General features: G+C 48.4%; 1 protein-coding gene across 2 annotated transcripts; it reads left to right on the top strand.

Moving 5' to 3' along the window:
- The first annotated feature begins 3,525 nt into the window (after positions 1–3,525).
- Positions 3,526–8,690, top strand: LOC103534036 (sulfotransferase 6B1). 2 transcript variants are annotated; one of them, XM_008499952.2, is made up of 7 exons: positions 3,526–3,778; positions 4,247–4,392; positions 4,961–5,050; positions 6,461–6,587; positions 7,010–7,104; positions 7,474–7,630; positions 8,470–8,690. In XM_008499952.2, exons 1-7 carry the CDS (start codon positions 3,577–3,579, stop codon positions 8,598–8,600), a joined length of 948 nt encoding a protein of 315 aa, XP_008498174.1. In that variant the 5' UTR covers positions 3,526–3,576; the 3' UTR covers positions 8,601–8,690. The 2 variants fall into 2 exon arrangements, with proteins under 2 accessions (XP_008498174.1, XP_030303682.1); XM_030447822.1 differs by having other exon boundaries at positions 4,247–4,356.
- Positions 8,691–12,555: the final 3,865 nt, after the last annotated feature.

Here is a 12,555-nt window from a genome sequence, read left to right on the forward strand (position 1 = left end):
TCTCCGTGAAGAAATTCTTTCTAATATCCAACCTAAACCTCCCCTGGCACAACTTAAGACTGTGTCCTCTTGTCTTGTTGAAGGTCGTCTGTGAAAAGAGTCCAGTTCCCACCTCGCTACAGCCTCCTTTCAGGTAGTTGTAGACAGCAATGAGGTCTCCCCTGAGCCTCCTCTTCTTCAGGCTGAACAGCCCCAGCTCTCTCAGCCTCTCCTCATAGGGTCTGTGCTCGAGTCCCTTCACCAGCCTGGTTGCCCTCCTTTGGACCTGTTCCAGGACCTCTACATCCTGTTCATATTTGCAAAGTTAATAGCTTTATATTTTCACACAGAATGGAGCTTTTGGTACCTTCACATGCCATGCTCCACATTCTTTGTCATATTCTTTATCAGATCATATTCTTTAGATTATTTCATGTAGGTGTCAAGAATATATGAAATCCATACCTAGAAAAAAAGATATTTTCATAAGCTTTGAGGTGATCACACTGATCTCTGGGGAGATCAAGAGGAGAACTGTCTTAGGGTAGAGAGCTTATCCTGGATTTTTGCACCTTGTACTGGCCCAGATCAGAGCTACAGGTTTGGATTAGATAAATTAATAATTAAAAAGCCAGATAATACATTGAGAAGATTTATAAATATGTGTAGAGACAAGATGAACCAGGTGCCTCGAATTGCCAGTGAGTGGGTGTGAGTCCACCTGTGCCTGATTAGGACAGGCCCCTATTGGGCATGAGCAAGATCAGGGGCCAATAAAGGTGGGACACACACCCACAGAGAAAAGCTCAGCTCACTCTGGTGTGAGGTATGGAGAAGCCAGCAGCTCATCGAGCCTCTGGAGCAAGAAAGGCTTTTCCCACTACACTTCTACCCTGGAAGTGCTGTGTGGTGGCTGGAGTCCTGGAAGAGACCAGCAGCTCGTGGAGCTTCAGGAGCAAGAATGGCTCGTCCCGCTACAAATATGCATTTGTAAAATTAAATCTGAAGCAATGCAGTGAATTTTTAATTCTGCTTTCCAATTTGACTCTCAGTGAGGTTTCTCCTTTATTAGTCAAATTGCACATTAGTTTACAGTGTACTGAGCCATTTGAGTTGGAGGAATTCACCCTTGTAAAGAGCAAAGGTAGGAGCTCAAGAGGCAGTTTTCCAGATTTTTCAGCTGTGATTGTATCAGGTGAGGGAAGAGAAGGCAACAAGAGGTTGTCCCACCCACCTCTTGGCTTTCCTGGCAAAGCCATTTCTAAAAGCTTTACAAATAGCTCTATTCCTCCCCCTTTCAGGCACCAACTGGGTAAGTCAAACCTTAAGTGATCTGCTGGCCAAATTTTCAAAGAAAACCCAGAGTAAAGCAAGCAGTGTGAATGCTGAAGGACTTGAAGGATTTCCCTGTGCTGAAGTAGGTGCTGGGAAACATGAGGTGGGTGCAGAACACACAGGAAAGCTGTCAAAGTTGTGTGCTTCACATCCTGAGGGTGTGATCTGGGAACCATGCCACTGCTAGAGAAGATCTCTGCCATTCTCTCTATGTGGCATCTGGTCAGGGATGAAGGATGCTGAGGGATAAATGGACACTTCAGAGGGCTTGAGAGGAGCACAGAATCATTAGATATGCAAGAACTGCAGAAATTCAGACCAGAATGTTTTGCTTTTTTTTAAACTGGTTTCATAGGCTGGATTTGATAATCCCAGAGGGCTTTTCCAGCTTCAGTAATCTGTGAAATGTAAAGTACTAAAATCTTTGACCCTTTTAGTAGCTTTTCCTCCTCACCCCTTTTCTCTCTCCTTGAAATTGCTCAGCTTTCACATCCTCTCCATTAGAATCTGCAGCTGAGCTTAAAGCCAGGGTGAGTGCTGACTTTAATGTCTTCAAAGCAAAAATTCCAACAGGTTTGTTGTTGCTGGGGGTTTTGTTGTTGTTTGATTGGTTTTTGTTGGTTGGTGGGTTTTGGTCTTTTGATGTTTTGGTCTTTATGCTTGTTGGGGTTTTTTTTTTGTTTGTTTTTTGGGTTCCATTCCTCCTTCTCAGTGTCTGAATCCTGTTGCAATTCCATGGCAGTTTTGGGGGTTTTAATCAAAAACTGTTATCTTTGCTGTATCAATTGCAGATGAGAGATGATTTAGGTAGTTGTTACTGAGTCTCAGTCTCTGAAAAAACTGGGTGCTACCCCACCCATTTTCCAAAACAGAGCTAGAGGGAATCTTCCCACTGTGTTGCAGCAAATGCTCCTCCTATCAGCATTTCCACCCGAGGCATTTTTTCCTGGAGATGAACTGAACAACTCAGAGTCTTCCCTGGGGACTGTGTGAGCTGTGTCACAGTTGCAGTGTCTCCATCCAGGCTCAACTGCTTCACCCTGAAACACTCAGCTGAGGACTGGGACAGCCAAACCCCCCTGGTTCTTCTGGGTCTCTCCAGAGACAGAGCTGTTCTAAACTCAGCTCTTCTGTTCTGCAGCTCCTGAGCAGGGGGCTGTGACAGCATCTGGGACCTTGCTCATGAGTTTGAGATCAGGGGCATGGAAGAGAAACAGAAAATCTATCTGGTTAGAAAAAACCTTGAAGATCAGCAAATCCAACTGATAACAACCACTGACAAGCCCACCGTGTCCCTAAGCTCTGTATCTGCATCTTCTGAATACCTCCAGGGATGCTCTGAGGTTTAAAGGGTCCAGAGGCACCTCTGTCCCCAGGAGCTCAGGTGACAGGTTGTTAAAGTTCATATTCTAGTAATCTGGCTCCTTCAGGAGCTGGCTGGAAGGCTCCTGCTTCAGGCAGAGGGCTCTGGAGGCAGGAGGAAAAAAAAATTCTCATTTCATGAAGCACTTATTCCTTAGTATGGGCAAATGGGAAGAGATTTTCATTTGCAACTCAGAGTAAAGATGTTATTCAGAAAACTGAATCACAAAGCTGGCAAGGAATAATATATATATAGGAATAATAATATATATATGATGCCTCCAGGTTTTATGAGTAAAAGAGTACAGCTAAAGAAAATACTTTGTATAAATGGATGTATTTTGATGGTTCTGTGTTTTGGAAGACCAGAAAAAATAACTGTAAATGATTCTTTGTAGGTAACTAAGTAATCTTTTGGGTCTTACAGATGTGCTTTTGATTTTACTCATGCTTAACAAAGCCTGTGTGTGGGTTTACCAAGTGTCTGACATCCATTTATTTAGAGACAAGGCTGTGGTGCATGGCAGGGTGGAGCTCTCTCTGGGTTTGGGACCTGGGTGGTGAAGGAGACCCAGGCAATGTTCAAGGGCATGGAAGAAAGAGATGAATACTGAAAGGCCTTTTATTTCATGGTTGTTGTGATGAGCTGTGGAGATAGCTACATTATCTCAGTACTCCTAATCTTCTGAAAAGCATGTGTCAGAATACCAATAACAACTTAGTCTCCACTCCTGTGTGGTTTTAACAGGAGTTAACAACATGCAGGGTTAATCAGTGACTTGTACCTTGATTCCTGAGTGAGTACCCCGTTGGATTGACTCTGCTGCACAGAGTTCTTCTGCACTGTGGGAAGACAGCTTGGGCCTTTGGGTGTGAAAAGAGTTCCCCAGGGATACAAACATGAGCAGAAACAGAGAAAGAGCCATTGCAACAGTGGATAAGGCTCTTGCAGAGGGGGAAAAGATGACCCCAGCAGACATGCTTTTTTCCTACAAAGGTGTTTTATATCCTACTACATTTAGCAGCCCAGAAACTCTGGAAGCTCTGAAATCCTTTGAAGCCAGGAGTGATGATGTGATTCTAGCGGGCTATCCTAAAACAGGTGAGTGGTTTGGTTTTTTTTTTTCTGGAGTCCACAATGCTGCAGTCCAGAAGCTTGTGCCATTGTCTACCACAGCAGTAATAACTGAGAATAACTTCTGGTGACATGAGACTGCAGAGGATGATGAACTTAAGTTGTATGGCATCTCTGGAAGTCAATTAATACAACCTCCTGCTCAAAAGTGGGGGAGGGCCTGACCTTCAAATTAAGGTTTGATTGATCCCTTGATATTCTGAGCACTCTTGCTAGTACAGAAAAATGTTGATAACTGAGACTTGGCTCTCCAGGCCAGTCCCTCACACACCAGTTTTTCCAGGATGCAGAGGCCAAGAACAAGCTAAGCCTGCTGCAAAGATGGTGACAGGACCTTGTCAGTCTGGTGCTTTGGTTGTTATGTCAGCCTGGCTGACAGGATGCCCCGAAAAGTGCAGTTGAATGGATGTGCTGCTGATGTCATTGCCCTTTCAGGAACCAACTGGCTTGATCAGATTCTGAGGGAGTTGGAGTCAGCAGATGCCAGATACACAGAAGAAGAAATGAAAGAGAGAATGGATGCTGAAAAGGAGCTGGAGTTATCTGTACGTCTGGAATTTGGAGATCCTGGGATCTACGAGGTGGGCAGAGACTGAAAATATTGGTACTGCTCTTCTTGCTGAGCTCAGAGCTTCCAGAGAGCCTGGAATCAAAGAATCATAGAAAGTGAGGGGTTGGAAGGGACCTCAAAAGACCATCTAGTCCAACCACTCTGCCAGAGCAAAGCCACCTCCAGCAGTCACACAGGGACACATCCAGGTGGGCTCTGAATGTCTCCAGGGAAGGAGACTCATGTTCAGGCTGCAGCCCTGACATGAACACCCAGAACATGGCACTGTCCTCAGTGTCCCAACACGAGGGCCTTGGGCACAGAGTGTGCTGGGAAGCCCCAGGGGGTGGCACACCTGGCCCTGGTGGGTTTGGTCAGTAAGAGCTTTATTTCTTTGGGGTGTCCTGTGCTCAGGCACAGCTCGTGTGGTGTGGGGCTCTGTGGCAGTGGCTGGCAGGAGCTTACAGTACCACTGCATCCCAGGGGATAAAATCCTTCTCTGGTCTCACCTTTTCTTACTGCTCACAATTTCTGAAAAGGCAGATGTCACTGAATAAGCTACTTCTGTCCTCTCATGTTTCTTCCCATTTGCTTGAAAGAGGATGAAGAAACTGCCTTCCAGGAGAATCATAGTAACCCATCTGCCACCTCATCTCCTGCCCCCGTCCTTTTTCCAAGGCAAGGCTAAGGTAAGTCTTCTCTTTCCATCACACTGCAAAGACTTTTCCACCCCAGATTACCTTTCCTCTGACAGTGTGAGGTGTGTTTTTAGCACTTTCACCTGGGCTGGGTGGGCACATTTCCAAGGTTGAAAGAGGCAAGAGTTGTGTGTGCTGAGGCAGGGAACAAACATCTCCCAGCAGCAGCTCTGCTGACTCAAGAGGTTCTTATCAGTGGGGTTGTTGCTGGGTGTCACTGCCCCTTCAGATCTCCTTCAGAAAGATGCTTCAAGGTTTGTGTCAGAAAACTGAGCAAGTCAAGCAGTTGTCTGCTTTCAACTTGCCTCCCAGAGAACATCATCTGTGGAAAGCCCACCACAGGCTGGGGCTAAGATGGTCTTTAATGGGAATTTCTGCAGAGAGAAGAAAGCCCCCCCATGAGCTCATTTCCCTGGGCATCACTCTAAAGTTTCTTGTTTTCAGCTTGAAGCTCACATCAGCAGCAGGTAGCCTGGCCTACCAAAATTCTGATTTCTTGCTCAGGAAAAGGAATTAGACCAGCACTGGATGGGCTGGTGGGTGTTACTGGACAAGGAACTTGGCAGATGACACCAAGTTGGGCCAGGGGGTTGATCGGCTTGAGGGGAGGAAGGCTCTGCAGAGGGATCTGGAGAGGCTGGATCACTGGGCTGAGGTCCTGCTCTTGGGTCACAACAACCCCATGCAACACTACAGGCTTGGGGAAGAGTGGCTGGAAAGCTGCCCAGTGGAATATGAGCCAGCAGTGGCCAAGAAGACCAGCAGCATCCTGGCTTGTACCAGGAATAGTGTGGCCCACAGGACTAGGGAGGGGACTGTCACCCTGCACTTGTCACTGGTGGGGCAGCATCTCAAGTCCTGTGTTCAGTTCTGGGCATCTCACTACAAGAAGGACATTGAGGTGCTGGGAGAAGGACAACCAAGCTGGGCAGGGGTCTGGAGCACAACTCTTATGAGGAGCATCTGAGGGAACTGGGGTTGTGCAGTCTGGAGAAAGGAGAGCTGAGGGGAGACCTCATTGCCTTCTACAATTACCTGAAAGGAGGTTGTGGTGAGGTGGGGGCTGACCTCCTTTGCCAGGTACAGGATGAGAAGAAAGGGTCTCAAGTTGCAGCAAGAGGTTTAGGTTGGGCATTAGGAAATATATCTTTACCTAAAGTGTTATCAAGGACTGGAACAGGCTGCCCAGGGAAGTGGTTAAGTCACCATGCCTGGAAGTATTTAAAAGATGAGCAGACTTAAGGATGTGGTTGTGATGGACTTGGCAGCCTGAGGTTAACAGTTGGATTCCACGATCTGAAAGGTCTTTTCCATCCTCTGTGATTCCATGTGATGTGTTGAGAAGGTGGCACTTTGGTCAGTCCCTTAACCAGAACCAAATTATTTGTTTTCTTCCCCTAGATCCTTGTGCTGGTTCGGAACCCCAAAGACACAGCTGTGTCCTATTACCACTTCTACAACAAGATGACCATGCTGCCCTCCTTCTCTTCCTGGGATGAATACTTTGCAGCCTTCATGAATGGGAAATGTACCTTCCCCTGCATCCCCTCTGGCATTCCCCCTTCCCTGAGGGGCACATGCAGGACCCTGAGCATGGGAATCCTCCTCCACCACACCTTACCAGGCCAGGCAGATGTGTCCATGTTGTGGCAGAAATGGGGGGAGTACCAGAGAATCAGAGCTTCTCCTGCACCCCATTCAGAACAGAGAGAAATAAGAAAGCATTGGCCTGATTTTTTTCTTTTTTTTTCCCCCAAAATGGAGCTTGTGGTTGAGTGCAACCTGGTGGTCAGAGCTGGGTGATCTAAGCCAAATTATCAGACATGTTGAGGTGGTGACCACTTCACCATCCTGGTGCCACCTCTGGGAGCTGTCTGCTCTGATTGCTCTGAGCTGGTAAGGGGCAGTTTTGGGAAATTCTCTACACAGCTGTGTCTTCTTTGTTGACAGTAACCTGGGGATCCTACTTTGACCACACAGTGGAATGGAACAAACACAGTGACCATGAGAACATCATGATGATAAGCTACGAGGAACTCCAAGAGGTCTGGCATCTCACCCAGCTCTTCCTTGATGAGTGCACTCTGCACCCCTCCTGATACGTGTGGGTGTGGGGATGAGGAGACTCTTGGGGCAAGCTTGTCCCCCCCTTCTAGAGGGTGTGCCCTTCTGAGCTACCCTTGTGTTAGGGGAGGCCTGTGGGGGTTAGGAGGAGGACTGGCTGCTCGTGGGAAGAGCTTTTTGGGGGGGAGAAGAAAAAGCCTTGAGGTTGAGGCCACCACGTGTGGCTTCTTGTTCTTTTAGACCTCTTAGGATTCATTGGTGACACTGTGAGAGTCAGCCTTGTCTGCTGATGCTGATTCCATCCCACAGTGTCTTTTGGTTTCACTTCTGTCATCTGTTCCTTTGGCCAGGACCAGGTACTGGGAATGAAAAAGATTGCTGCCTTCTTTGGATTCTCCCTCTCTGAAGAAGATTTTTCCAGAATTGCTAAGAAGACCAGTTTCCAAGCTATGAAAGAGAAGTCCTACGAGACCCATGGAAAGTCTGGGGACATCCTCTTTCGGAAAGGTGCAAATTCACTGCAAAATTCACTGTAAATTCACTCTACCTTCTGAGCCACAACTCCAGAAGGAGTTCTGAGTAGGCTTCCACACTTAGGAACTCACTGGGCTGGCTGGGAAGTGTGGATGAGTTCTCTCCTGTGGCATGCTGTACAACAAACTTCTGCTGCTGACAGGATTTGGGGGCTGTTTGTGAGAAATGTGCCAGAGTGCCAGGTTTAAGGTCCTCAATCATTGCTCCCATGTTGCTTTATTTCCCTGATGCAGCCCGGGTAGGTTAGGAAGTGAGGTGTGGAGGTGGGGGCCAACACTGCTGTGGGTTATGCCAACAATTATGCACCTAATTTGCTTGGGCTGGATTGTTAATTTTACCTTTTGTGGGGGGTTTTGGTGTGGCTGTTGCCCAGGCTCAGGTGATGAGGCTGATCCTGAATCCAGGCTGCACATCTGACTTCATGAGAGTCTCCTCTGGGAGGAGGTGTGCTAATGGGACAAGAGTCTCTTGAACCTCAGGAGAATGTGTTGCTCATTGCTCTGCTGGCCTCAGGCATCTTCTTTCCTCAGTGAGAACTGAGGAATACTTTCAATATGATTCCCCTGAACTGGTGGGTCAGGGGTGGCCTCAGAGATGGTTCCTCAACAGACCTGGGGCCAGGGTCAGAGTTTGACAGCCCAGCTGCTCCCCATGGCATCAAGAATCTTTTTGGTTTCTGACTGCCATGGGCATGGGTTTGCATAAACCAGATCCTTCCCACCTCCTGTGGGCAATGATTCTGTCACATTGCTGTCCAGGAATTATTCTCTCAGGATCTGCTGTCTTCTGGTTTTGGTACTCCTTGTACACAGGGGTTGTTGGGAGCTGGAGAGAATTCTTCTCTGAAACTCAGAATGAAGAAATGGACCGAAAATTTGAAGAATGCCTTGGAGGAACAAAGCTGGTAGCAATGATGAAATATGACGTGTACTGCAAGGCCTGAAATTAAACAGATGAGCAGCAAATTGTGCTCCAAAGGTGGACAGTCCCCATGTTCCCTCCCCATGAGAAAAGAGGAAAACCCCTCGGACATCTACCCGGTGCCTCCAAGCATTCAGGTAGTAATTCCTCAGCATGTGCTGTGCTTTATGGAGCAGAATAAAATGTGTGTATGCCTCAAGTGAATGCCTTTCATCCTTTTGGGAAGGAGGTGGCGCACAGGAATCATGGCACCAAGGCTGATGGATGCTGCTCATGGCATGAGATGGAGAGTGAGGCCCCTGTGGTGCTCAGGGGTGAGGCAGAGAGACCAACACAGAGCCTCTCCTCCTTGACATGGATTGATGGTGTGGGTCTGAACCTCCAAAGCTCTGTTGTAGGTGGAGAGGATGATAGTCTGGGTTTAGATCCACCACGGTGCTGACATTTTGTGCAGAGGTCAGAGAAGCCGTTAGCAAACTCCTCACTTTGGTGTAGGGTGGGACTTCTCGAGCTCTTCCTGTCACAAACTCTTCAGTAATGAGCAGCTATCTATTTCCTGGAGTGTTTTATTCCCACTGGCCTCCCTGGGGCCAGTTAGGTGGGAAGAACCACGACTTTTGAATAGCAGGATCAGGGCTGTTAAGTAACTTGATCACACTGTTACTGAACCATTAAAACTGCATTTGTTCCACAGCAGAATTATGTTACAGCAGTATTTGCACACCCTCATTGATGGTGTAACTGCAGAACCTGCTCCATGTCCTCCCATCACAGCCACTCTGCTGGAAAACTTGAAAAGCCATGGAAATGGCCCCTCCATCTGGGAAAGGGGAGTTCACTTCCTTGGAAAAAGGATTCATCAGCCATAGTCCCAGACAGATGTATCTTCAGTATTTAACACTGAACTAAGATTAAAATCTGAGCAGCCAACAAGCAAAGTGGGGGACACAGGTTCTCTTGCAGCTCAACTATATTGCTGCTTTCAGTTTATCCCTGCTAAATACAGCTGCTCCCTCAAATTGCCTTGGGGAGCTGCTCCCTGGCCTCTTTCACCCCAGATCATCCAGACTGGGATCACTTTAAACTAATTGTGAAAGGATCTTCAGCTGTCAGAAGATCAGAGGCCTATATGGGCTTCTTCTTTACCATGTGTCCACTATTTTTTTACACAGTGTCCACTTTAATCCACACAGTCGAGCTCCTCCGAGGCAGAGGAGGCAGATTTTGACAAACGGGATTTTTAATTTTTTTTTTTTCTTTTTTCCCCTTCTCCCCCTCCCGAAGGTTTCCCTGAGGTGAGGGAACCACTGGGGCAGGGCGGGAAGCGCCAGGAGGCGGCTGCTCTCTTGAGATCTCGGCATTGTCATAGCAGTGGGGCTGGAAATGGCGGCCCCAGAGAGTGAGGCGGGAAGGGAGGTGGGGAGGCAGCCACCTCAGGATGGGGGAAAAAACCCTGAGCTATGGTGTCCACACATCCTCAAAGCATGGCCAAAAAGAACATGGTGACCCAGAGCGGGCTGCACAGGAGGCATAAAGCTGTTAGAAGCACAGAATGTCTGAGTTTGGCAGAAGAGGTGCCTTGCCAGGGCTGCTGTTCCCAAGGGGGGAAGATGTAGAGAGATGAGGTGGTTGGAGGCAGTCTGGGGCTTGGTCAAGTCCTCAATAGGTAATGAAGTAAAAAGAGGGGTGAGCAAAAGCTCTGCCATGGGCTGGTGGAGGGCAAGCTTGGTTGAGACATTGGTTGGGAGAGTTTCCCTCCTTTGGAAGGACTGGCAGGCAGCTCAGGAGGAGGGCAGGGATCTTGTTAGGTCATACAGAGAAAAAGGAGTAAGGCAAAAACCCAGGTGAAGCTCGGTCTGGCTGCTGCCATAAGGGCCAACAAAATCCTTTTTACAAATCTCTTAACAATCAGAGAGACAGGGAGGATCTGCAGCCTTTATTTGGTTGGGGGGGACAACACACATTGCCCCCAAGGATGAGGAAAAGGCAAGGATAATTAATGCCTTCTTTGCCTCCATCTTTAGCAGTCAGACCATCTTCCCCAGGCTGTTCAACCCCTTGTGCTGGAAGACGGTGAGCAGCACAAAAACAACCCCCCATCATCCAGGAGATGTTATTGACCTTCAAGGGCACATGGACACTCCCAAATCCATGGGGCTGGATGGGGGCTACCCAAGAGGCATGAGGGAGCTGGCAGAGGAGCTCACCAAGCCTCTCTCCATCACCCCTCCATGATGTCTTGGCTAACAGAGGAGGTCCCAGGCAACTGCACCTCCTACAAGAAGGGCTGGATGGAGGATCTGGGGAACTACAGAACTGTCATGGAATCATAGAATCATCTGGGTTGGAAGGGACCTCAGAGATCATCAAGTCCAACCCTTGATCCACTCCCGCTGCAGTTCCCAGCCCATGGCACTCAGTGCCACATCCAGGCTCTTTGGAAAGATCTCCAGACACGGAGAATCCACTACTTCCCTGGGCAGCCCATTCCAATGCCTGATCACCCTCTCCAGAAAGAAATTCTTTCTCATCTCCAACCTAAACCTCCCCTGGCACAACTTGAGACCTTTTGTGCCCTCTTGTCTTGTCAGCTTGCCCTCAGTGCCTGGAAAAATTATGGAGAGGTTCATTTTGAGTGTGCTGACATAGGACAGGCAGGGGATCCAACCTGGTCTCATTCCATAACCAGGTGATCCACATGGTGGATGAGGGGAAGGCTCTGCCTGAGGGTAGGAAGGTTCTGGAGAGGGATGTGGATAGCTGGAACTGATGGGATGAGGTCCGTTGTTTGAGGTTCAACACGGCGAAGTGCTGGCTCCTCCATTTTGGTCCCAAGAGCCCCAGGAATGTTGTAGGTTTGGGAAGCTGCCTGGTGGAAAAAGACCCACTGGCAGAATCTGAGCCCCAGCCTGCCCAGGTAGCCAAGAAGGCCACCAGCATCCTGGCCTGTACCAGGGATAGTGTGACCAGCAGAAGGGAGGTGACTGTCACCCTGTCCTTGTCACCAGTGAGGCCACATCTCAAGTCCTGTGTTCAGTTCTGGGCCCCCCACTATGAGAAGGACATTGAGGGGCTGGAAGAAGTTCAGAGAACAACCAAGCTGGAGAGTCTGGAGAAGAAAAGTCCTATGAGGAGAGGCTGAGGGAACTGGGAATGTTGAGACTGGAAAAGAGGAGATGGAGGGGAGACTTTGAGCAACCTGAAGGAAAGTTGTAGTGAGTTGGGGGTTGTTGGCCTCTTCTCTCAAATAAATAACAGAGGAAATGGTCTGAAGTTGCATCAGGGGAGGTTTAGATGAGATATGGGGAAGATTCTTCACTGAAGGAGCAGTCAGATGGTGGAAGGGGCTGCCCAGGGAGGTGGTGGAGCCACCATCCCCAGAAGTGTTCAAAAAACCCCACAGATGAGGCACTTCAGGACACACTCTGTGAATCTGTGACAATCACCCAGAGGTCTGTAAACTTCTGAAGGCTACATTTAATTTAGCTAAATGAGGAAAATCAGCGTTTAAAAGAGGGAAACTCAGTTTCTTCTGAGTGAGAACATAGTAATAACGAACCTTTTAAGCAAATCTGCTTTATCCCCATAATTTTTTTGTCTCAGTCCAGCAACATTTTATGGCACTTTGGGTTGCAGCAGGCTCCACACAGGCTGAATATTCCTGGGAAATTTGAGGCAGTGGCTGCCCCAAAGGCTGGGCTTCCTTCCCTCCTCTGACTGGAGCTGTCTGCTCCTTCTTCTGCATCAGCTGTCTCACTCCCCCAGCTTTCTGAAGCAGCGTGAAACCCTTTTGGTGGCAGCAAGCTGTCAGACTGTCCCAGCTGCCTTGCACAACCTCACCCTCAGTGTCTCTAAGAAAGAATTTTGCAGTTGCTTCAGAGCTCTGGCTCTGTCACTCTCAGGCATCTGCTCGTATCTGCCCTGGCTGCAGGCTCCCTGCCTGCTGGGTGATGCATCCAGGCTCCAGATGGCTTTCC

This window comes from Calypte anna, chromosome 3 (genome assembly GCF_003957555.1).
Source record: "Calypte anna isolate BGI_N300 chromosome 3, bCalAnn1_v1.p, whole genome shotgun sequence".
NCBI classification, from domain to species: domain Eukaryota; kingdom Metazoa; phylum Chordata; class Aves; order Apodiformes; family Trochilidae; genus Calypte; species Calypte anna.